Genomic DNA, 25,468 nt, shown 5'->3' with positions numbered 1-25,468 from the left:
CACACATCATGATAGTCACATACTTATCACTGTACCGAATTTTTTTATAGGACTATAGAGTTGTGGACTTTTCTAAAGCATCAGTTGAAAGAGACGTCCCATTAGAGAGCGTGATGGATCAAGCAGTTGCTGAGTTAGCTGAGACAACTGAAGAACGACCAGAGGTTATGTTACTTGCACCATCCGCTGAACAACAAGACCGCGTCGTTCGTCGCGTGATCATCACTTCAGTAGTCGAGACATACTCTGTTGTCATCATTCGGGAGATATACCTTCGTGTTATTCACGGAAATTCTCTGCTAGCTCAGAAAATTTTCGACAGCGGTGAACTGAGTATTCTTTATGAAGAAGTGTTAAAATGGTTGATGGAAACTGGAAAGAAATGGGATAATTTAAAACCTGTGTCTGGGGAAATAGAAATTTTGAATGAACAAGACACAGCATTAAAGGTATCATGGCTTTAAAATTAAAATCTTCTATAATATATTTGATTGCTAAACTTGTTTATTTTATCTTTTGTACAGAGTCTTGAAACTGAGGTTGAACGATATGAGTCTATCTTCAACACGATTTTCGACATTGGTGAAAAAACTGTCAAAGAATTGGACGGTTCTGAAGCAAAGGAAATTGAAGAGGAGTTGACTGACATAAAAAATGTTTGGTATCAATTGATTACGCTGCTACAGGATCGTAGAAACAAAATCACAAATGTTGAACCGCTTGCTATAAAGTACCAGCAAGCTTTGCAGTCTCTTGCTCAAGTAATGGCGAAGACAGAAAAGGCTTTGGGTGGTTTCGAGGTGATCGGAGCAGAACCTCAGAAAGTGCAGCAACAACTTGAAATGTTAATGGTAAGTTGATAAAAAAGATGTGAGAATTAAGCTTAACACACGTTTTCATTGAGAAGTACTTCTTTTCTTTTTTTTCGAAGGCATTGAAGAAAGATGTTCAAGACGGTGAAACATCGTTTGAAGATAGCGGTTGGAACCTCATTGAAGAACATAACTACTCTCCTCATCATCCCCAGTCCACCGCCGATATGGCTTCGATCACAGAGCAGTTAACGACAGTGAAAATTAAGGTCAGCGACCTTCTACATAAAATTGATGCTACTGAAGAGAACAAGCAAGCGCACTTGGCTGAGGCTGAGAGGTACACGAGGAACAACAAGGAACTCGAGGATAAACTGTGTGATCCTGCTACACTGAAGGATGCCAGAGCTCCCATTGAGAAAGAAATTCATGCGATAAAAGATGAACTCTCGGAGTTACAAGCAGTTCAGGATGTCACGAATGATATTGTACGACCATCTTTACATACGGTTGAAAGCTCTGGTCAATGGATTGTTGGAAATGCAAGGAAGGATGGAGCAAGGTACGTAGACAGACGTAGACCAAACATAAACAACGAAACTTCCTATCAAGTGGTTGCTTGTCAGGAGCGCGGATACTTTTTATGTAAATGTTTCAGTGTTTTTTGGGTAAATGGGACCTTGATTCCATTTTTTTTTCTAGTGCTGAGGACGTTGCCTCGGCGATAGAACCAAATGTCACCACTAAGATAGACACCGTTAAAGAACTGGACTGCAAGGTCAGTGACAGAAAAGACAAACTACATGAAGTTCTTACAAGCTGCCAAACATCGGAACAAACACTGGATGATCTGCTTCACTGGCTACGTGCAAACGACAAGGCAATGAAATCGTTAAAACCGATGTCGGAGAACATGGATGTCTTGTTGAATCTACGTGACTTTTACGAGGTTTGTATATGTAGTTTCAGAAGACGAAACCTCCAAATGATAGAAACATTAGTTATTAAACACCGTGTTTGTCATCAGAGTGTGTAGTTCACGTGGAAGAGCTTTTAAAATGTTTGACTGCAGACAGCAGTCTTCCAACTATTTTAGTTTAATGGTTTGACCGCGCTTGTTCTCTTTAAGAATTTGCGAAACGAATTGTCCAATCACGAACCGTTGTACAATGACGCAATCAAATGGAGTCGTGAGGTGATCAACAAAGAACGACCAGGAGCGTACCGCAGTGGCCTGGAAAAGAAATACAGTGAAGTGGTGACACTTTGGCGAGAATTAAAGATGAAGGTTCGTTCAAATCTTCGAGAGTTAAGTGTGATCATCCCGCTGGCCAAGAAGTACCACTGCGCAGTTAAACCTGTTCGTGATGTCACTAATCAGGTAAATATCATCTAGGAATTCTGCTTTGTTCTTCCTTGAAGTCTACAGAAAGGAGTCTATCTTCATTTATACCGAGTTGCTCTGTCAGTACTAAACTCTTCTTTCTTACAAAAGTCTCAGTAAAGATCATCTTTTGATCTGCATTTGGTGTTGAAAGGCAACTGTATCAATTTTTTTATCATATAGGTCTTGAAATCGTATGTTGAGCATCGTCCATTGGGCTCAAATGTCGAAAAAGGTCGCCTAGAAATCCATCAAATGGAGGAATTGATTAAACTACTCGAAAGCAAACGAGAGGACGTTGCAGCTATGAACAGCACAAGCCAAGAATTGATCTACACGCTAATCAATTATTCTGACGCGACGCAACAGATTATAGAAACCTCGACATTCTTGATGAAACGTTACGAAACCTTGTTGCGTGGAACACGCGAGATGTTGATCGCAACACGCGAGGAAGTTGAGTATATCGTGAAGTTTTATGATACATTACAAGCCCTGGAAAGACACCTGATTAAGATCGCAAAGATTGTACGAAATACACGGAAACGGTCCAATGATCCAAGAATAATCAAACATTACAATGAACAACTAAAGGTCAGTGAAATATATCTTGTTATCCTTTTTAGGTTAGGTGTTTTGGCCCTGAACTTTAATATACCCGGAAATCTCTAAACATTTTAACGACGTCTGCAAACGATAGCGCCAAGTATAAATAATGTGTTGGTTTAATTCTTTCCCAGGCTGCGAGAAATGCTCTTTCAGAGATCGAACCTCAAATGGAGTCGCTCCAGTCCACTGGACTGTGGCTTCTGAATGTAAACAGAGACAATCAACGCTACGTCCTTGATCTGAAAACGAAACTGAATGACATTTCTGAAATGTATAATGATCTTGTACGGCAAAGCAGTGGGCAACCGTCCAGTAAACTAAGTGTCATTCAGGAAGCTGATGATTACGAAGATCTTTTGGAAGACTTGTGTCTTTGGTTGGATGAGAAAGAGAAGTTTGTTGCAAGACAGAGACCACTGACGGCTAAAGATGATGAACTGAATTCTTTAGTTAACGAACAAAAGGTAAAGATTGATGTAGAATGTTGAAATTCCATCAGGATTGTTTATTCTATGCTTTTTTCTACCTCTGGGCATGCATCCTATCAGAGGATCAGACATCATGGTTTCATCAGTGGTTTAATTTTTTTCCAGATATTCCTGAAGGATATCGCAAACAACAAACCATTGTACGATGACGTAGTTGAGATGGTCTTGGATGTCGTGTGCACCACAGAGCCAAGTCCCAAACGTGATGCGCTTGAAGATAACGTTAACGATGCTGTACGCCGCTGGGATATTTTATCGAGGAACGCAGAAAACCGGATGAGGCAACTGAACAGAATCGAGCCACTGAGCGCTGAATACGAAAACACAAAACACGAGTTTTTTCGCTGGTTAACTGATACTGAATCTGCTATTAAGGAGGTCCCCACAGATGAGGTGGATCAGATCAGTTTACCGAAATACCTGGAACAAATTAAGGTAAGAGTTTGTAAAACTGTATCTAGATAGCTCTGTCGGTCCTTCACTACTCTTCTTGTTGATGGTAAAGGCTCTAAGTGGCCATGTCTTTAGTCTTTAGCTTATTACCCCGTGTTCTTTCACTCCAAACGGGATAGGAACTTCTTTTCCGGTCATAAAACCTCCGGAAAAGGTGGATAGTAAAGGCTCTAAGTGGCCATGTCTTAAGTCTTGTTTTTAATGTTTTTAATGTTTTTCAAAATCTTTTTCCTTCAGGACCTCCACGAAGACGTGCGAAAGCACAAACCTGTTCATAAGCTGTACAACAAGGTGGCAGAGTCTCTCATGGAAGCCTGCAAAGAATTGAAACTCACAACAGAAATTCCTGAACTCAGAAAGGATGTCCAACTCACGAGCGTCAGATGGGAAAACCTGAATGAAGAGTTAAAGGAAAAATCGAAGAAATTGACGAGCTACAAACAAGGTATTATATCACAAGCTGTCTTCAACTTCAAACTATTTTTCAAAGCGCAAGGCTCTGATCGCTTTTCTTTGATTGTTTTTAGGTTTACGAGACTATCAAGATGCCCTTGTACCATTCCAAGAGACTGTGACGAAGGCTGACGAAGTATTTGTCAGTCAGATGGCTGTTGGTTTGGACAAAGACAAAGCACAGAGGCAACTCGATACCGTTAGAGTAAGAATTAATATCATGTAACTTAAATGAGGCATCATGTGACTTAATAGAATAACGTGATTGGTCAAGAGCAGCATTGATTATACGCTTCATTATGAGTAAGTTTTTTTCTTTTCTCAGGATTTGATTAGTACAGTAGACAGCGCTGAGGAGAAGCTAGTAAAGTCAGCAAGACATGCCCCAATACGTGAAAAAACTCTGGACACCTTGTCCGTTCAACGCAGGACGAGAAATAAGCTGGTTAAACAAGAATCATTACTAACGCGCCATATCAAAGCTGTGGAAACATTTGAGGAATTAATTAAACAAATCAAGCAATGGTTGGGTGAAATTAAGGAAAAAAGTTCGTTGATTAAAGAGAGTCCACTCCCAGAAAAACCTGAAGAAGTTAGTAAAACGTTACAAGAAATTGAAGTAAGTTGTTATACATGAACTATAGCGTATATTCTCCATAGAAAACCTATAATATTTTTGGTGTGTTTTTATTTAGGATCTCCTGAATGAAATGGGAAAACTGCATGATACTTTCAAGACCGCGGAACAGGCTGGGCACTGGATTATTGAACACAGTCCCGATAACCCTACGACGGTATCCGATGTTAGCGAAGACCTAGAGTCAGTTAAAAAGGACATTGATGAAATTGACAGTGAGCTAGCAAATCTGAAACAACAGTATCTGCTGAGTGTCTTGGACGATAAACCATTCAATGTTGTGTTGGATGACTTTGCTAATTGGCTAGCTGATGTTGATAGGAAGTTGTCGAAAGCAAAGAAGCTCTCTGCTTCACATTCAGTTGTCTCGAAACAAAACGATAAATTACAGGTTATCAAAAACGAATTACGACAGTTGGAACCAGTCCACGAGTTCATCGAAAACAAGACAGAGGAAAAAACAGCTGAAGTAGCACCCGATGCAAACATCCCGAAGAAACTATCACAACTGAAACGTTACTGGACATCTGTATCAGAAAAACTGAATAACAGAGAGAACATCATCGCTGATCTCTTGCCTGCTGCAGAAAAACTAAAACTGGGCAAAGAAAAGTTTGTTTCACATAAGAATACAGTGGAACAAAAATTACACGCAATACAGCCAGTTCCCGTTGAAGAACAAGAACTTCGTCAACAACACAATACTCTGCAGGTGAGAGTTTTTTCTAGCTGAATTTATTTTACGATTCGAGTTTGATGTTTGGAGTTGAACTACCACCTCATAACAGGTTCGAAAACCTCGTTTAGGATGAAGCTTAGAAGTTACTAAGTAAAGATAGACACTGCTTTGGGATTTTAATCGACAAGCTAATCTCTTTTTAGGCGCTTTGTACCGATGTTGAAACTGGGACAGAGCTTTTTGAAGATTATGCGGAAGCCTACCAAAATCTTGTTCGAATATGCGAGGAAAATGGCGTTTCACGAGATCTGGGTAAAATCAAGACAGAGTTTAATCAACACAATATCTCGTGGCGGGAGACTCGCGTGAAGGTCCCGAACGACACGTATAACGTGGAGAATGTTCAAGGAGAGCTAAAACGATATGAAGACAAGTTCCAGAGTGTTCAGGACGTTGTTAATTCGGCTGAAAAAATACTGGACTCTGAGTCAACAGCGGTAATTGATGAAAGAATCGCTCTGACCGATTGGCAAAAGATAAAGGTACGATGTTGCTGGTTATGCCGTTGTTAAATATTCAGTTAAGATCCTAGTTTCCAATGATAACCTCGCTTGCTTCCTGCAGCAAACATCTGTGATTTGTAGGCCTTCAAGTGGGAGGAGGTGTTTATTTTGCGAGATTTACACCAGCAGACTTCAACATCGTGTGCGTAATTTTCTTTTCAGACGAAGGCAACCGAATTGGAAAATCTGGAACCAGGTTTGCGGGAACTCTTCAACATTGAGCGTCAACTCATTGAAATCACAGACGAAGAATTAGTCGACATCCAACCAGTTCAGGAAAGAACCTCATCTCTTGTACGAAGATATTTCCAGCTTTATTCAAGACTGCAGGATCACCAGGCGTTACTTGCAGACGTTTACGATCATACCAAGAAGTTTGTGAACTCAATACAAGATTTGAGGAAGTGGTTGCCCGTTGCTATGGCTAAGCTAGATGACGTAGATATTGATAGTGCAGAGCAGAGCAATGAAACTAAATTAAAGACGATACAGGTGAGATACGAATTGTAGGCGGTTGTAAAAGAAATGTCTTCTTTACTGCTGGTAATTTTTTAGGGCTCTACGTCTAATGAGGGTCATGGCTTTGTCAGCTTATGTCTTGGTAAAACCAATGTAATTTTGTTTTGTGTTATGAAGGAAATGAAGGAAGAGCTAGTGGACAAGAACGTTAAGTTGAACGAGGCCACAGAAAATGGTTTATGGTTGAAAGATAATTATGGGCAAAATCAACACAGAAACGCAGCCGTGGACAGGCGATTGAATAATATCGAACAAGAAATGGACAATCTGAAAGAAAAGTTGGCGGAAAAGAATGCGCGATTGCAGCTTGCTTTGTACAAGAAACAGAGCTACGAGATATCAATGGATCAATTTATGGCATGGTGTGTCTCAGTTGATAAAATAATGAGAAATCAAGAACCTGTCTCTCTGAAATATTGTGAGATTATTTTGCAACAACGCAAAATACAGGTGGGTATTTTCTTTGCGTTTGCTACATGTAAATTGTTTTTGAGTTTGAGAAATGTTTTCGTTTCCTACAGGACGTTAATCATGACGTTAAAAATGCTGAAGCTTTATACGAGTGTTTGAAAAACGCCAGCTTTGATTACATTGACGGCGAAGAGCCTGGGGTGAAGAGGGACCTTGCGAGGCAAAGAGTTATTAACATCACCAAGTACTGGAGAATCATACAGAAAAAGACTGCTGACCGTACAGAGAAATTGAACGAAGTGTTTCCACTTGTGCGTGACTATCATGATAGCGTGACGTCATTTGTACCATGGTTGATAATTGCTGAGAGAGATATGCTGGCCTTTGGGACCGTCAGTTGTGATCATGCGCAGTTGAGAAAGCAAAGAGCTGAACTTAAAGTAAGTGCAAGGCACAGATGGAGCAGAGATCAAAATAAACCATCTCGATTTACACTCTGTATGAAGATCATTCTCTTCATATCTTCCAAGAGAAAACTCTTGGAAGAGAGTTCAGATTCATCTAAGAAAACTCCCCTCCTATACAAAAATACTCAGTTTAAGCCATCGTTTTATTTTTATTTTTCCAACAGCGTCTTGAAGATGAGGTGAATGCCCATCGCCCAGTATTGCAACATCTTTGTGACAAACGTGATGGCGTTGTAAAAATCTCAGACAAGAATTACATCAAGTCTGATCAGGCTGGTGAAGTCGCGAGCGAAGTGAATGACATTGTTGATCGTTATGATAAGTTGAGAGCAACACTCGAGGAACGCAAACAACAGCTGAGTGAAGTTGAGAAGAAAGTTGAACAGTACAATGTCGTTCTTCATCCAGTCAAGGAAACCATGTCGGCGGTCAGTGTTGTTTTGGAAAGCGAAGTACCAAGTGTCACTGAGCCAGAACTGGCGAAGGAGGAGATTGTAAAGATTGAGGTTTGTTGAACTTAAGAATTGCTTTATATCACGTATTTCTGCCTGTTGTGACATGTGTTTCATTTCTTCCCACAGGAAGCAATTCATAACGTCGAAGCTGGACAGTATGAAGTTGAGGCTATCGGGGAGCACGAAGCTGAAATGCCATTACCTGTTGTAACTGTAAACACAAAATACACCGCAGCTCTGATTGACTTGCAAAAGAGGAAAACATTGCTCACAAAACGATCATCTAAGATGGACATATTTGATACGACATCGCAAGAAATTGCCACGGCAACCACTGAGATTGCGAGCGAATTTGAGGCCTTGGAACCAGTCAGTGAAGAGCAAGAAAAAGCTCGCCAGCAGTTGGTGGAAATAAAGGTAAATTTTTACAACCAAATGCCCATCGAACGCCAAGAAAAACGCTAAGCATTTTTATCCCTATCCAGGTTATCAGAAACAAGCTGCATCCAGTTGAAATTAAACTGGTTGTGATGGAACAGACTCTAGTTTGGTTGATTGAATGTAATCGTGATGATCCTGCAACAGTCGCTCTGCTAAAAGGACGATACAGAAAAGCAGAAGAGCCTGTGACGAAGCTCGTTACCAAGGTTACATCACGTGAGGTGAAGCTGTATGATATCGTGACAGTGGTGTTGAAACCTGAGGTGAATTTAGACGGAGTGCAAGAGAAAATAGAAGAATTTGAGAAAGCGTTTAGCGAGGTTGAACCTGTATCAGCAAAATATGATGTCGCAATTCTTGCTCAAGAACAGCACGAGGTAGAACATGTTTTAACACTTTTTAACAGATATTTTACTCGGGTCTTTACCGTTCTACTGAAATATTTCTTGTGAAAAAAGGGTCCAATGTTTAACTGTTTCCAAACAACACTCCGTTTGACGACATTGTCCATATTTCTAATGCAACCATAATTTTATGTAGCCGTTGTATCACGAAGTTCTAAACTACGACACAATTCTGAAACACATCACTCAACAAGTCCAAGAACAACCCGGCCAGTCTCCTGAGACACGCAACAGACTTGATGAGCTCAAAGAACGTTGGTCTAAACTTTATATCAAAGCTTTGGATCATCAACAGACTATTGAAGATGTTGTTCCGGCCGCGATCACCTGCGAGGAAGCCTGGGAAGAGTTAGAGCCACACTTGAATGATATCGAGGCTAGATTAAGGAAGATCACGACCATACCCGTGGAACATAAGGGACTTACAAAACAACAGAATATACTGAAGGTTAGGGGTCTACTTTTTGGAGTTCCTTGTTTTCTCTCTTATCTAATGTACCTCTCTCTCTCTAATGTAATTCACTCTATACCCTTTTTATTATCTTTCAAATATACCCTCTCTATATTTTCCAGAGTGCTGAAGAGACGATTGAGCGCGTCACACCCATGTACCAAGAGTACATTGATACTGCTATGTCATTGATTGATACGTGCAAGTTAGATGAGGTCACACGTGACGTGGCTGTCGTACAGGAAAAACTTGATTTCACGGAGAAGAGGTGGGCAAAGATCAAGGAAGTCAGTGACGAGAGAAAACAACAAATACAGGAGGCGCAGAAACTCGTGAAGAAATTCCAAAGTATTGTATCACCCTATGAAGATACTCTCAGGAGCTGTGAAAAACGAACTAAGAAACCGAGGGAGCTTGGGTCCCAACCAGAAGCATTGCAGAAGTACTTGACTAAACTACAGGTAATAAAACTAGGTTGAACACTAAACTTTGTTTTCACAGGATAACTGTGTCAGAGCTCTTGTAATGTTTCATGGAGACTGCTAATCCAAGTTTTAATTCTTTATGTGAAGATTATCAACTATTTATTGAACATGCTTGCATTTCATTTCATTTCAGAATGCAAAGAGCGACCTCGTTACAGTGAATTCACAGGCAGCACCTTTGAAATCTCGTCTTCAAGCTGCGAACAACTCGAGCGAAATAATCGATTATTCAAGCCCAGTTGAGCGTGTGTCACGACTCTTGGATGAAACAGAAGCCCTGGATGAAGATGTGGAAGACAAGATTCAGTGGATGACGGAAGTTATGGAAAAGACAGCTGAGTTTAATACTGCTGTCCCAGAAATGGAGGAATGGTTACCCAAGGTTGAGCAGAGTCTTGAGAGCATGCAGCCTATGAGCACAGATCTTGATGTAATCAAAGATCAGATTAAAACAGTCCAGGTAAGATTCTACTTGGCTTTAGCAGATGATGGATATTTGTCTTAGAGTCCGTTCTTAGGATCTCACTTAGAGGGCAAACCATAACCAAAAATGTTATTTAGGAAATCTTACACGAAGTTGAAGCTAAGAAACCGCTGAACGACAACATTCAAGCGACCGCGGATTGGCTGACACAGGCGAGAAATGATGAACCAAAGGAAGTTGGAAAGATCAAAGAACGAAGCTCTAACGCGACTGACCGCTATAGCAAGTTGTTGAAAGAGCTCCAGAGTCGTGAACGAAAGATGATTGTGATCCAAAAAGAAATGAGCACATCAGAGGAGATCATGGAGCCTTTGGAACAAGTATTTTCCCAAGTAGAACAACTGGTTGAATGCGCACCTCCGGTCTCTTTTGAAGCGCAAGAAGTTGAACTTCATCTCGAGAAAATAAAGGTGAGATTAGTCAAAAATCATTCCCAAATGCTTTGTTTTAGACAGGTTTTGATATGCGAGTCAAAAATGACAGTTTTTAACGTGTTCACATCAAAATTTAGGAAGCCAAAACTCAGTTGGAAGAATCAAAGCCTCACGTTAAAGAACTTCGTCGTTCCAGTAAAGAGATTTTACAAGCCGTAGATAAAGATTCATCCAGCTCTGAAACTGTTCAAAGCCGACTGTCAGGTGTAAAACAAAGACAACGACGCTTGCTGGCGAAGGTTCACAAGAAACAATCGGATATGGAGAGAGATATGAATGTCTTCAAAACATTCCATGATCACCTTAAGACTCTTGAGACGTGGCTTGCTGACGTCGACACCGCAGAGCTTGATCAACCAATCAGCATTGAGCCTGATGGAGTTCGCGAACAAATTCATAAGACTGAGACCTTGAGAGATGAGGTTTACGAACAGTTATCTTTGTTGGAAAAGGCGCAAAAACTGGGTGAGAAAATTATCTCAACTTGTGAAGATGAAAAAGCTGTCAAGGATGAAGTAAACGGAAAGTTAGGAAAACTAGATCAAGAATTTAAAGATTTAACGAAGAAAGTGAATGATCGACAGAAAGAGTTAAAACAGGCTTTACTGGAAAGACAAGAATTCCGAGAAGCGTTTGATGACATGAAGGATTGGCTTGTGAGCACAAGTGAAATTTTGGAAATGCAAGGAGCAATATCTGTGAAATATGACGTGCTTGTTGATCAGAAAGCCAAACATCGACCTATCGCTGACGACATCACACATCATACGTCAGCATTTGATCATGTGATGAAGAAAGGCGAAGAGCTCCTGGAAACGAGAGCTCCGGGAAAAGAGAAAAAAGTCCTTCGAAAGAGATTGGATGATCTACAGAAACGTTGGGATGATGTCACCACGCAATCATCAACACGCGAAACACAGATCGAGAAAGTCCTGGGACTAGTGGAGGATTACAACAACGTGAATAAAGAGTTTGTCACGTGGCTTAGTGAGGGAGAAAAGAAATTGGAAACGACTCATAAGTTAATCCACGATGAAGAAGCGGTCGAGAAACAACAAGAGTTGCTTGAAGAACTTCATGACGCCGTAGAACATCACAAACCTGATTATGAAAAACTCAACCAAGTTTCTGAAGAACTTCTGAAGGTCGGCAGAGAACTCGATATGAATGAAGACATCCAAGTCTTAGAAAAAGAAATAGAATCCACCAATCAGCGATGGATAAATCTGCAACAGGATATTTCTGAGAAACTGCATACAGCTGACCAAGTTGAACACGAGATGGCAGACTTCCAAGAATGCGTCGCCACTCTTCGTAGCGGTGTGGATGAAATAATTGATTCCGTGAAAGATATCCCCGTGTTTGATGTGCCTGTGGGCGATGAGATTGAGGTTAAGGATATCAAAGTGGTTCCAAGAATTCCGAAGCCAGGAGAGATTGGTAACAATATTAACACACTGAAGAAAGCATTGAATAAAATGGAAGAACGAGAATCTACTGTCGACAAAATGAATGAACTAGGCGAATCTTTGGTGGAAAAAACCAACGCTCCTGAAGTGAAATCGCAAATGACAGACACCAACGAAGATCATGAGAGTCTTTTGAAACGACTAAACGATGGAAAACAGACGCTAGATGAGGTAGCAGTTCACTGGGATGAGTTCAAGTCGAAGAGCACAGAGGTTGATAAGAAGTTGCCAAAGTTGAAGGAGAAAGTGGAGGCGTTAGAACCTATCAGTACTCGACCAAATACTGTGAGAAAGCAGCTACAAGAATCAGAGAATATCTCGAAAGAAGTTTGTGAAGTCGTTGAAGCTCTCGAGAGTGTTCAAGAAGAACAGGACTGGTTGTTTGACAATACTGAAGTCGAACCTGAGGTGAAAAATGAGATGGAAGAAACAGTAAAACGAGTGAAGAAGCCTCTTGATGAGGTACAAGAGGAAGTTAAGAAAAGACAAAATGAATTGCAAACTGTGTTAGTTTTGAGTCGAGAATTTGAAACCATATCCGAGGAGCTCGTGTCTTGGTTGACAGCAGTTGAAGAAGAACAGGCCAAAGAGAAAACTGTGTCAGCCGTATATGACACTGCGAAGAAACAACAGCAGGAACACAAGCCAAGATTGGAAGATATAAAGAAACACGAACCTCTGTATCTGAAGATCGTGGAAGATGCGAGAGAGATCATTGAAGACACGGAACAAACTCCAGAACAAGAGTCTCTCGTAAAAGAAGTTAGTGAAATTGAAAACAGATGGCAAACTGTCGTTGCAAATGCGGAGACGAGAGATCACGAACTTGCCCGAGTCCTACCCGAAGCAAAGCGATGTCAAGCAAAGGTACAAAGCCTTGAACCTAAGCTAGCTGATCTCGAGAAAAAGTTGGAGTCATTGCCTGACATGTCGGTCGATACAGACGGCCTGGAAAAGCAAACGAAAGATGCCGAACAGTTACGAAAGGAGGTCGATGATCTTGCGACATTAAACGAAGAAATGACTGATAGTTGTAATACGTTAGTTGGAAATCCGCTGGCAGATCTTACAGTTGTCGCAGCTGAAGTTGAAAACCTAAAGGCACGCTATAGTGCAATCCTTGACCGAGTGTCTGTTTGGCAAACTAAAGTAAACAATGTGGATGAACAAGTGAACCAATACAACAAAATGAAGGAACCAATCGAGGAGACTGTGGTGAATGCTGAAAAGAGCATTCCAACGCATGATTCACCAGTTTCTGATGCGGAGAGCGCAAGGTCAGAACTCGAGGCTGTTGAGAAATCTATTGAAGAACTGGATGCACTTCGTCCTGAGAAAACTAATGTAACAAAGATTGGCAGTGAAATAGTGAAGGAGGTTGGGGAAGAATCTCCAAAGATCGCTGTCTTTAAGGAAGGTATTGCCACTTTGGAAAAACGTTTCACAGACGCCCGTGAGAAAGCCGTGATGAGAAAAATCTTCCTGGAGTCACAACTTAAACGACTAGAAATATACGAAGTAAATATCACTGAAGTTGAGATCTGGATCAAGAACACACTGGTCATACTTGATAAACTGGAACCAGTCAGCACAAACCCAGAAAAACTTGCTGAACAGCTCAAGGAGGCAAACACGCTACAAGACGAGGCTATTGAGAAGAAACAAGTTCTTGAAACAGCGCTTGAAGCTGGTCAGTGGTTGGCGGACAACACAAATGATGTCGAGCAGAGAAACAGCATTGTGGGAAGGATGACGAAAACACGCGCGAACTTTGATCGTGTTGCAAAACGCGTGGATGATCGCTTTGACCGTCTGCAAATCGCTGAATTGAAATCCAAGGATGTTGAGGTTGTTTTTGATGAATTCAATGAACAACTAAGGAAACTGGAAGAAGAATTTGACAGTCAGAGTCCTGTTTCAGCTGTGAGATCAGCATTGGACGAACAAAAACGAAGTACGGACACCATTGATGACAACCTGTCGCAAGTTGAGCCAGTGTTTGAAAAACTGGTCGATCTTGTCCAGTCTCTCTTGGACACGTCGGAGCCGAGTGAAGATCGTTGGTACTGGAGCATAAACTTGATGACGTCAAAATACGTTGGTACTGTCTACGTGAGAAGGTGCCTGAACGTGAAGAACAAATTCTACGTGTGTTACCGCTGGCAAGAAAGTTTGAAAACATCACTGAACCTTTAACACCCTGGCTTGATGAAACCGAGCGTCGAGTTGGAGAACTGGAACCAGTCACATTGAACAAGGATGACGTCACCCGAAAGTCGGAAGAAGTTAAAGCACTTCGTGATGACGTCACTGCACACGAGCCCGAATTGAAAAACGTTGGAAATGTGGTTGAAAGTTTAGTTAAGACAGCGTCTGCTGATGAATTTATAGTGGAAGCACAGGTGAAAGATTTGTCCGAGAGATATGATAGTTTACAGAAGAACCTGGGGGAAAGAGTAAGAAATTTAGACACAGTACAAGCAGCTTTGAAAGAATATGAAAATAGTCTGGAGGTTGTGGAGCTAATTCGTGATGAAGCTGTTGAGTTGGCTGAAGGCAAAATACTTCTGGCTTCTCCTGTGGAGGAACTGGTAGAGGAACTACGTGAAGTAAAGGTGAGTTTAATAAGTTTTATTGCACACCTGGTAAACGACACAAAGAACTATCCATCAGTGTACATGTTCATGATTTCCTGCTGTAGTAAAACAAGATTAACAAATGACGAGCCTTTCATAGAAACCGATGGGTTGCTCAGTGTATTTACCAGTTCTTTATCTCAAACTCTGAATAACAATATCTTCTTAGGTGATGCTCAATGTTGTTGAACGAGTTGAACCCAATATCAGTGAGGTTACCAAGAAAGGAAACACTTTGTTACAACTGGGAGAGTTTCCGGAGGAGGCCAGTTTCCGTGAGGATATGTCAAACCTTCCAAGAAGTGTTTCTGATGCTAAAAGAAAGTTGGAGGAGAAACAAGAACTACTGGATGCCGCCATTGAGAAGAATGAAGCATTTGGTAATGTAGCCGAGCAACTGGAAGGCTGGGTAACAGCTACGGCTCAGGAACCTGTCTTCACTGAGGTGAGTAAGACAACGAACCCTGTGACTGTGGAGAAACGTTTACAACAACTGGTGAGACTTCGTGATGAAACAACGGATCGTAAGAAAGACTTACAACAATTGGAAACACTGGGACAATGGCTGATAGATCACGCTCAAAATGAACCAAGCGTCATAGCAAACGTTGAAATGCAGAAAGCTAAACTTGGGAAACAACTTGACGAGCAACAACAAAAGATTGATCAGAAATACATCGAGCTACAAGACATCCTTATGCATGGTCAAGAGTTTGATGAAAATCGCGAGGATTTAGAATCGAAACTCGGTGATCTTGGAAGCAAACTTGCCACGCTACGACCTGTTTCAGCGATTTATGACACCGTTAAGAGCCAAGAGATTGATGTTGAGAGTTTGAAGGAAGATCTTAAGAAATATGAACCTGTTTATAAGAAAGTTGTCGAAGAAGGCGAGCAGCTGGTCGAGAATTTGGAACCTGGAGATGAGAAGGAAGAACTTGTCGAGAAATTGTCAGATTTGAAAACAAGGTAAATTGTACTTTTCTGGGTTGGTGTTTAGAAACGCTCAACTATCACTGGTGTTAAGTTCACGATTTGTGTTTTTTTAGATGGGAAGAAGCTACGACAAAGTGTCTCGATTATCAAAAAGAGGTTGAAAAAGCCCTGCCTTTGGCTAAGAAGTACGACGAAGCTATGTCACCATTTACTGACTGGCTCTCAGCGTCTGAAACAAAACTAGACTTGATCGAAGGGACTGCTTTGAAACAAGAAAACATCCAGGAGTCTCTGAAAGAACTGGGAACGATTCAGGATGACGTCAGCACACGTGCCCGCGATTACGAGGCAATTCAACAATGCGGTGTTGCACTTTTCAATGCAGCGCAGGAGGATAAGAAAGTTGTAGAAGCAGAACTTGGAAACACGGAGAAACGGTGGACTGCGTTGCGGAAAAAGATTGAAAGCGCGACGGCTCAGCTTGGAAAACAGCAAAAAGCACTAGAAGATTTCGAAGAAGGAGTCCATATCATCGACGAAGTGTTTAAACCATGCGAGGTCTTGCTTGCTGAGAGAAAACCTTATGGATTAAGTGACGAAGCCGTCAAACAAGACATAAATAAGATCGATGAGTTGCTTTCAAAGATCGAAGAACGACGACCAGTGGCCGAAAAGATTCCGAAGTTGTACGAAGATTTAACGAAAGGTACTGAGGAGACTGATCCAGAAAATGTCGCGATGAAAGAGACTGTGAATGATGTTTCCATGAAGTTTGAAGATGTTCCAGAAAAATTGAAGGCTTTGAAGGAAACACTGCAGGATGAAGTTGATCATCTTGAAACTTTCAATGAACTTGTCAGGTGAGTTTTGAAGCGAAGCAAAGCAAACGTTATTGAAAATTATAAATATGAGAACCAGACAATCTTCCTTATATGAGAAGAATAAGAAATCTGTTTTCATTCCTAGTCAGCTTATGTGGTTTGCAGGCGTATGGTTATACAATGACCGCCATTTGATTCTTTCTGTTTTTAGAAAACTCGAATCAGCTGTGCCAATACAAACAGCGAGGTTTGAAAAACAAGCTCCAGTAAGCACCAAACCAGATATCATCAAGGAACAGATAAATGAAAATGAGTCTATCGCCAACGAGGTTGAACAATGTCGAGATGATGTACAAGACTTAGAAGACTCTGGGAAATGGCTTGTCGAAAACCTTCCGAGTGATTCCGGAGTTATCCAGGAAGTACACGAACGTATTGCGAAGGCACGAGAACCCGTCGACAGATTAGGTGCTAAAGTAAGCCAGCGAAAGAATCAATTGGAGACCGCTGCTCTTCAAGCTCAACAGTTCGCAGACTACTTTGAAGAATTTAGCCTGAAAATTGCGGGTGTGGAGGATGAGTTAGCGGGCCTGTTGCCCGTCTCTGGGTTGTACCCAACATGCTGTGACCAGCTGGATGAGGTTGAACGACTTGAAAGAGTTATAAAGCAACAAGAAGTTATCGTTGAAAAAGTTCAAATGATCGGTCAAAAAGTATTGAATAATCTTCATGAAGGAACTGACAAGAAAGAAATGGCAAAGAACTTATCTGATCTTGAAAAACGTTGGGATAATCTTAATACCAAGATGCATGAACGAAGAGCTTTAGTTGAGAATGTTCTTCCAGTTTCCAAAGAATTCGACAAGAGTTCGGAGATATTCACTGAATGGTTAACAACGACTGAAAGTCGCGTGGAAAAGTTCACCGTCGACTCACTGGATAACGAAAATATTGAGCAAAAACTGAAAGCATTTAAAGAAATTGTTGATGAAGTTCGCTCAAAGAAACCAGCATTTGAAAAACTTGAAGAGAAATGTAAAAACCTCACTGATATCTGTGGAGCTGACGAGGACATGATTGAAACGAAAATGGTCGGGCAAAGAAAGCGTTTGGAGGCCTTGAAAGTTGCATCAAAAGAAAAACAAGAAAATCTTTCTGAAGTAAAAGATCTTGTTGAACAATTTAACAACTGCTTGAAATCTCTGGACGTTGTTTTAAGTGAGGCGGAAGCAACTCTTAAACATCAACACTGTGTTGGTATCGACAGACATGAAGTATTAACTTTCCTTGAATGGATTGAAAGATTGCTGGAGCGTGTTGCTGAGAGTGAAGAAGACCTGGAGAATGTACGATCATTCAGCGTGGCCATATTAACACGTATTGATAAGAACTCGCCGTCAGCACAGATGCTTGAAAAGCGAGTGAAAGACGCAATGGAACGATATTACATCGACAAGGACGAGCTAGTGGAGTACTTTATGTCGAAACAAAGCGATGTGCTTACAATTGTGAAATTCTGGATGATTTATGAAACGGTGGAGGAAGGACTACCATCTTTGTTGAATGAGGTTGACGCGTTGTCTCTTGTCAGTGCAAAGCCGAGTGTAATTGCCGTTCAAATACAAGAAACTGAAGCTCTTTTAGAAGATGCAGAACGATATAAAGAAAAAGTCGAGGCAGTTGAAGAATTTGCAGAGGATGTTCAGAATATCAACAATAATAATCCTGAAGTGGTGAAGTTAGTTCAAGATAAGATCTCTGAGGTGAGAATACCACTTGATAGAGTTACCCGTAAGCTGGAAGATCGTCTGAAGAAACTGCAAGCTGCTTCAATAAAGGGTAAAGATTATGAAGACTTGATGCAACAGTTGCAAGATAAGTTGTCCACGTTGGAGGTCGGTATAACGACTGTACAACCCATCTCAGGTTCGTATGAAAAAACCAAGGAACAAAGGGAAGATGCGGATCGTGTTGTGCAATCTTTGAAACAACAAGAACCTGTTTATGAAAAAATCACGGAAATTGGTCAAGCGCTTTTGGAATCGTCTCCAGACGAGACGGACGGCGTACCATTGAGAGAGGAACTTGACGATTTAGCATCAAAATGGCAGAATGTCCTCGATAAGGCGAATACACGTGTTGACAGTTTGGAAAACGCTTTACCGCTGACTAAAAGTTACAGCACAGCGCAAGATGATTTTACGAACTGGTTGAGTGAGGGTGAACGAAAACTGGAGAGCTTAGACGAGGTGCCTTTGGATGTTGATAATATCGAGAGAATACAGGTACGATTTACAGAGCTCGCAGAAGACGTGCAAGCCCACGAAGGAATGCATGACGAATGCGTTGCCATGGCAGGAAATGTGGTTGACGTGTGTGAGGATGTTGTTATCGTGGAGACAGATTTGAAGGATGTTGAGCGACGATGGAATGAGTTGAAGAGCAAAGTGGAAACAAAGAAGGCTGACACGGAGAGAGTGAAGGAAATTTTGATGAAACATCACAAAGCTTTGGAGGATGTCACGAGTGTGAATGATAAGATGGAGGGAATTGTGAATGCAAAAAATTTGTACCAGCTCGATGATGATAAGCTGAAGGAGTCGCTGGAAAAGGCTAAGGTATGGTTGAATTTGAAACAAAGGAAGAATTCGAGGAGAATTGAATCTCACCTGAATTTAGTGGATTGATTAGGATTAAGATCAGGTTACCGTGATGAGATTAAGTTAGAATAAGGATTATGAAATCAAGTTAGGTATAGCTACAACCTAATGTGAGAAAACATACTTTAGATTCTTTGAAGTTAAGGAATGACACCTGAATTTCTTTTATTATATCATTGCATAGGAAACGTTAGCCGAGGCAAAGAAACACGAACCAGTGGTTGAAGAACTGACAAAAACAAACAAGGAACTTCAACAAGAACTGAACACTAGACCTGAAGCTGAACGCCTCGCAACCAACACAACAGACGCCACTGACAGTTTCACCAAATCTCAGGCAGATCTTGGAGATCTTATCACTCGACTCCAGAAGTATGATGATGTTGCTGTGAAGTTTACGAAATGTTACGAAGATCTTACCGAGTGGCTTCCGATTGTTAAACAGCAAGCTTCGGAGCTGAAACCTATTAGCACGCAGCCCGATGTTATCGAAGAACAATTACACGAAACTGAGGTTAGTTTGCAAGATATTTGAGGAAATAACATCCACTTAAGTCGGTATTTTTGGGTATGTATTAAAAATGCAATCGTAGGTTTGGTCTAGCTCCCCCAACTGTTCATTTATGTTCAGCTATTACGGCTTTTACGGGTACCTGTTGCAACACAACTCAAAGGCCCATTCCCCACACCACCGTCATAAGACTGGTCAATTTCTTTGTAAATAAGTCCAGAAATTATATACGAGTACCTGGGAAAACTAATTCAGCAAATGGAAAGATTAATTTACTCTGGAAAGATTGTTATTATTGGCCAATATCTCAAAGCCAAGTTATTGGCCAATATATCATAGTCAACATTTAAAACAATTTCTATATTTCCTCACGGCTTCTGACTATAGCTTGTCTCAGATTAATCGTCACATCCAATCAGTGTAACTGATTTTTTCTGTTAAAAATACATGCAAACAACCATGAGAAGGCAGCTCGTCATTACGAAAGCTTTATGCTTATTGAACGCTTTCGTTCCTGTCAGCGTATCCAATTGATCGTGAGTGTTCAACATGTGATTCAAAATTCGGTCTAATTGTTGATATGATGTGATTGACACACCTTCCTTAATAAATTTATTATGTTGTGGAACTGTTGAACTACTATGAATGCTTGTAAATTCGTGTGTTTTGACTTGTATTGTAAAATCTGTTGACTTGTTCGTTCGTTGTGAAAATGATGTTTACGAAATGTCTTCCTCTACCTGCTCAAATCGTTCAGACAAGGACACCAGAAAACGCCGGCATGTTGTGTTAAAGGAATTGCATTGCCGTTTACAAAAAGCGCTTGAAAGAAAGGTAAACGCTGCTGAAACTGAAGAAGATTCGAGTCCAGTGAAGCGACCTACTCCACAACAGAACCCACTGTTCATTTATGGATCGCTAATCTGTGTTAATTGAAGCGATTAGGCACCTCGGATTTACGAGATGTTTTGTTTATCAAGCAAGATTTATTACGTATTTTGACGTTTAAGTTTCCAGGCTGTAGCTTACGCAAATGTTCATGAGATTACTGTTAAACTTCACTAAATGCTGCGTAGATTTGGAGCGATAAACTATTTTATCTCTGGCATATTATGATCCATTCATACATTCAATCATTTCACTGTTTTGAAAATCTCATCGTTCCTTCGCTATTTCGTTAACTTTTGTGTTACTTTTGAACGAGCAGTTTAAAACTAAAGCAATATTAACTCTATTAGGCTTTGAAGGATGAATTGGAAAAGAAGGAAGCTGAACTAGACTCGCTTGAAGACTCAGGGAAATGGTTGATTGAACACAGTCACGATGACCCGAAGGTCACTCCAGATGTACACACGAAGATCAGCAATGTTCGCACCAACTTGGATAAACTGTTATCAAAGATCCAAGCACGTCAAGCCCGCCTTGACAAGGTCCTGTTCGAGAGCCAGGAATTCAACACTGCTTTTGACACATTCATGGAGAAGTTGGTCGCCATCGAAGAGGCTGTTGCTAAGCAACGACCAGTCTCGGCTGTATATGATACTGTAAAAGAACAGACGAAAGATAACAAGGTATGTTTGGGGTTATAATGAGTGATGAGTAATCTTCGTGTGACAATGATGGACGAGCTTTATATGTGAGGATGATGATGAAGTTAACAGTGTTTCTATGTGATATTTTTGATATTTCAGGAAGTGAAAGACAGTTTGGACCAATACAAACCAATGTTTGATAAACTTATGGTAAACGGCAAAGATATTTTAGAAGCAGCTGAACCAGGCCCGGATCGCGAGAATCTTGAACAGAAATTATCCGATACAAACAAGCGCTGGGAAACTGCTGTGGAGAAAACTCAAACACAGGAAGCAAAACTTGGGGAGATTCGCCCTGTTGCAAAGACTTATCATTCTTCAACTGTTAAGTTCTTACCTTGGCTTAAGACAACTGAAGATAGAGTCGTCCCTGTTGAAGAGATCACACGTGATCCACAAACGGTTGCCAAGCAACAGGAATTGGTGACGAAGACTTTGAGAGAACTTCAAGAACATATTCCGGAATTTGATGAAGTGACAAAAGATGCGACAGCTACACTGGGTCTTGCGCAAGCTGATGAATACGTTGTTGAAGGGGAACTACAGGACATTCAGAGACGATGGAATACATTGATGGACACTTTAAATACGAAGGAGGAACAACTTGGGAGATTGAAGGATACAACTGAGGTGTATGAACATGCGCAGAAGTCGTGTAGGAAGGCGTTTGAGGAAGTGGACAAATTTCTTGAGGATTGTAAGGCGTCTGGTCTTGATCAAGATCTTCCGGAGAAACAGCGTGAGAAGGCGAAGGAGAAACTAGCGTTGTTGGAATTGAGTGAAGGAGATGTCAAAAAGGTCTGTTATTTTGCTAAATGAGACGTGTGCTCGTGAGAGCCTCAACAATTGCTCGTTTAACTCTGTAACCTCTTTCTCATAGTATAAAGCAGTCTCACCATCCTCTCTGTTTGTACATCCTCTTACCAAACACGGCTAATGCTTTGGCGAAATATTAATTTTCAAATTCAATTGTAAAGGTTGACAATTCAGGCAAGACTTTGGTTGAGATTCTCGGAAAAGACAGCCCTGATGGACGAGATGTTGAGAAAGAAGTCGCGGAAACGGAGAAAACATTCAAAGAACTAAAACGAAAGTTGAATGAACTCGTTGAAAAATGTGATGAAGAAATTGTCCAATCCAAGATCTTTTCTGACGCTGTCACTGAACTGGAAGACTGGACAGAGAATGCTGAAGATACTCGCGCCCTGAAAGAACCTGTTGCAAGAAATCCGGAGAAGATTAGGAAACAACTGAGTGAAATTGAAGTGAGCATTCAAACTACGTTATCTAGTGTCATGACGAGTGAATATTTGAACTGTTTTAAGAAATTGCTCCTTGTTTTTTCACAGAAACTTCAAGATGAAATTAAAGCTAAGAAATTCACGATAAAGAACGCAGAGGATGCTGGTCAATGGCTGATTGAAAACTCAAACCAAGCCCCTCATGTCGTACGTGAAGTCCATGAAAAACTCGCGAGTGTTTCCACGCCTTTCGAGATCCTACATGCTCGCGTGAATGAACGTGAAGTGAAATTACAAAACGCCTTGATGCAAACGGAGGAGTTTGACGTGATTTTGGATGAATTTGATAAGAGCGTGAAGGAAATATCAGATGTCGCCACTCAAGGTATGTTGTGCAAACAGATTTTGTATGTTCCGTCGCAATGGTTTCAAAAAACAAAGTGATTGATCTCTTCAAACCGCTTTCATTTTAGAAAAACCAATTTCTGCTGTGTACAATACAGTAAAAGATCAGAAAGTACAAACAGAGAACTTGATGGATGATATAGTTCAACAGGGGATACTGTTCGATAAGCTTAGTAAATCTGGCCAAAATGTGATCGGAAGTTTAGACGAGGGTGAGGATAAAGAAGAATTAGTGAAACGACTTGATGATCTAAATAATGATTGGAAGGATATAAAGAAGAAAGCTGAAGACTTGAAGGAAAAGATTGATAAAGTCTATCCACTTGCTGAGGAGTATAAAACGAAGGTCGATGATTTTACCCCGTGGTTACAAAACATAGAGCGGGAAGTCGGTGATATTGAACCAGGAACCGTGAAGAAAGATAAGGCTGATGAAGAACTTGAAAAACTAAAGGTTTGTTGACCGCATGTTTAGCTTAGAGAGCTTCTAAAAATGTCGTCTTTGTGTATTCAAACTAAACCAGTTTACAATCTTTACTTTAGACACTCAAAGAAGACATAACCTCGCACAAATCTGATCGTGATGCACTAGTTAACCTAGGGAAAGATCTCAATACCGCAGCCGAAATAGATCAACCAGTTGTAGAGAAGGAAGCCGAGCTTTTAGCGAAACGCTACGATGATCTTACGGTCGATATTGAAGACAAAGAAAAACGTTTAAATCGGCTGATTGCGAAGTCCCAAAAATATCACGCAACTCTCGCTCCGGTCGAAGAACTGTTTAGTAAAGTTGAACAAGCTGTTAGCAATCAATCACCGTTTGGCGCTGATGTCGAGCAGGCCGAAGGCGAATTGGAAATAGTGAAGGTATTTGAGTATTTACGTCATTTGAAGGCTGTGAGGTTAGAATTATGGAAAGATTCCATTATTTATTAAACTTTAATTTTCAGGCCATGGTCGAGGAACTGAACAACGCTCTTCCAGCTGTGGAGCAAGTCAATACTGACGCAGACGATCTGCTGAGCGACATGCACGAGAAGTCGACGGATCGTGCCGATGTTCACGAGAAATCTCGAGTACTTCCGCAACGATTTGCCGAGCTGAGTGAACGTATTGCACAAAAACACGCCAAAGTTCAGGATGAAGTACAACACGGGACGGCGTTCAGGACAGCCGTGAAAGAATTGGAGGAGTGGATACCGGAAGTTGCAGAGAGGATTGACGCTCAAAAGGGTGTTTCATCCAAGCCAGATGTTGTACAAGATCAACTTAAGTATATCGAGGTAGGCTTTGATGTCCGCTGAAGTGTGTCTTTGCATTTCCACATGACGACATTTTTAACGTCTTTTTGTAGGACATCAAGTCTGAAATGGAGGATAAACGTCCGGTACTTCAGCGGGCCACAGATGAATGTGATTGGCTAGTGAATGCATGCAAAGATGAACCAATGAAAGGGCTTGAAACTCGCGCCAAACTTGAAGCAGTCAAGAAACCTTACGAAGAACTATATGCTCGTGTGTGTGACCGCTGTGGCAAGCTACAGAGTGCTCAGATGCGTAGTCAAGAGTTTGAAGTTTCCTTCCAAAATTTCATGAAAGAATTGAAAGAACTTGAAGATATCGAAGCTGAGATTAAACAACCTTCAGCTGTGTACGATATTGTGAAACAGCAAAGACAATCTCTGGAGGTATGAAGATATAAATCTAAATAATTTCTTGGCACAGATATAAAAATTTTTTTGTAAATTCACTTCGCAGACCTTGTTGGATAAGATTCAGCAGCGTGAACCAGTTTTCGAGCAGTTGATAAAAACGAGCGAGCAATTCGTGGAAACTACGGAGCCTGGAGATGAACGAGAGGAATTGACGTCGAAAATTGATGACCTGAAGGGACGATGGGAAGGTTTGAAGAAGAGAACAACCGATAACCAAGCTTCAATTGACGAGGTGTGTGTATGACAAGATTTCGTGTAACAATAGCTTTCCACGTTCGACGTCGTATTCATAGCTCTACTCTACCAAGTTATGCTTGACGCAATACATGTAATATATATTTTATGATATAAATTTAATTTCTGTCAGGTTCTTCCCTTGGCCAAGCTGTTTAGAGAAACAACTGATGTCTTTACTGTTTGGCTGAAGTCGGCTGAACGAAAAGTGGAAAGCTTCGAGGGACTTGTTGGTGACCAGGCGTCTGTTAAGAGACAAAATGAAACAGCGAAGCAGATTAACGATGAAATACTCGCCCATAGACCAGAGTTCACCACTCTTGAAGATGCTGGTAAAGACGTGACGGGATTGGCCAAAAAAGACGACGAGAAGGTTAAGGAAGAATTCGATGAAGTGGCTGAACGTTGGGAGAAGTTACAAGTTGAACTCAATGAAATCACAGCGAGATTGAGTGCGGTAGATATGCTTCTGAAAGAGTTCGACAGGAGACTGGAACCTATCACTGAAGTCATTGAGCATTGTGAAGAAGGACTAAAGTCGGTAAATCCCGTTGGAGTCGATGTTGAGAAAAACGAGACAGAAATTAAGAAAGTTCAGGTATGAGATAGAACCATAAGTG

At 41.0% G+C, this 25,468-nt stretch overlaps 2 protein-coding genes across 2 annotated transcripts in view; both read left to right on the top strand.

The window, feature by feature from the left end:
- The window catches only part of LOC114525552 (microtubule-actin cross-linking factor 1-like), a 44,626-nt gene extending 30,307 nt beyond the window's left edge, over nucleotides 1–14,319 (top strand). Inside the window, 24 exon segments of the mRNA XM_028546937.1 lie at nucleotides 51–449; nucleotides 525–851; nucleotides 932–1,374; nucleotides 1,515–1,761; nucleotides 1,942–2,193; nucleotides 2,380–2,790; nucleotides 2,937–3,269; nucleotides 3,399–3,728; nucleotides 3,984–4,191; nucleotides 4,274–4,404; nucleotides 4,525–4,818; nucleotides 4,895–5,548; nucleotides 5,719–6,057; nucleotides 6,241–6,570; nucleotides 6,715–7,047; nucleotides 7,119–7,448; nucleotides 7,640–7,981; nucleotides 8,057–8,347; nucleotides 8,416–8,748; nucleotides 8,912–9,223; nucleotides 9,349–9,687; nucleotides 9,845–10,171; nucleotides 10,273–10,605; nucleotides 10,707–14,319. Of these exon segments, the coding sequence (XP_028402738.1) occupies nucleotides 51–449; nucleotides 525–851; nucleotides 932–1,374; nucleotides 1,515–1,761; nucleotides 1,942–2,193; nucleotides 2,380–2,790; nucleotides 2,937–3,269; nucleotides 3,399–3,728; nucleotides 3,984–4,191; nucleotides 4,274–4,404; nucleotides 4,525–4,818; nucleotides 4,895–5,548; nucleotides 5,719–6,057; nucleotides 6,241–6,570; nucleotides 6,715–7,047; nucleotides 7,119–7,448; nucleotides 7,640–7,981; nucleotides 8,057–8,347; nucleotides 8,416–8,748; nucleotides 8,912–9,223; nucleotides 9,349–9,687; nucleotides 9,845–10,171; nucleotides 10,273–10,605; nucleotides 10,707–14,294 (11,226 nt within the window). The 3' untranslated portion in view covers nucleotides 14,295–14,319.
- Nucleotides 14,293–25,468, top strand: part of LOC114525551 (microtubule-actin cross-linking factor 1-like) — a 30,357-nt gene continuing 19,181 nt past the window's right edge. The window contains exons 1-15 of the mRNA XM_028546936.1: nucleotides 14,293–14,713; nucleotides 14,904–15,703; nucleotides 15,784–16,530; nucleotides 16,703–19,109; nucleotides 19,336–19,665; nucleotides 20,901–21,233; nucleotides 21,354–22,052; nucleotides 22,232–22,519; nucleotides 22,604–22,880; nucleotides 22,969–23,354; nucleotides 23,444–23,767; nucleotides 23,851–24,183; nucleotides 24,255–24,587; nucleotides 24,658–24,846; nucleotides 24,982–25,446. Coding sequence (XP_028402737.1) covers nucleotides 14,907–15,703; nucleotides 15,784–16,530; nucleotides 16,703–19,109; nucleotides 19,336–19,665; nucleotides 20,901–21,233; nucleotides 21,354–22,052; nucleotides 22,232–22,519; nucleotides 22,604–22,880; nucleotides 22,969–23,354; nucleotides 23,444–23,767; nucleotides 23,851–24,183; nucleotides 24,255–24,587; nucleotides 24,658–24,846; nucleotides 24,982–25,446 — 7,908 coding nt within the window. The 5' untranslated portion in view covers nucleotides 14,293–14,713; nucleotides 14,904–14,906. The remainder of the gene's footprint in view (nucleotides 14,714–14,903; nucleotides 15,704–15,783; nucleotides 16,531–16,702; nucleotides 19,110–19,335; nucleotides 19,666–20,900; nucleotides 21,234–21,353; nucleotides 22,053–22,231; nucleotides 22,520–22,603; nucleotides 22,881–22,968; nucleotides 23,355–23,443; nucleotides 23,768–23,850; nucleotides 24,184–24,254; nucleotides 24,588–24,657; nucleotides 24,847–24,981; nucleotides 25,447–25,468) is intronic.

The sequence above is a fragment of the Dendronephthya gigantea genome, unplaced genomic scaffold (assembly GCF_004324835.1).
Source record: "Dendronephthya gigantea isolate DGI-Jeju-01 unplaced genomic scaffold, DenGig_1.0 000034F, whole genome shotgun sequence".
Lineage (NCBI taxonomy): Eukaryota > Metazoa > Cnidaria > Anthozoa > Malacalcyonacea > Nephtheidae > Dendronephthya > Dendronephthya gigantea.
The sequence above is the reverse complement of the archived record's forward strand: the minus strand, read 5'-3'. Positions and strand labels throughout refer to the sequence as shown.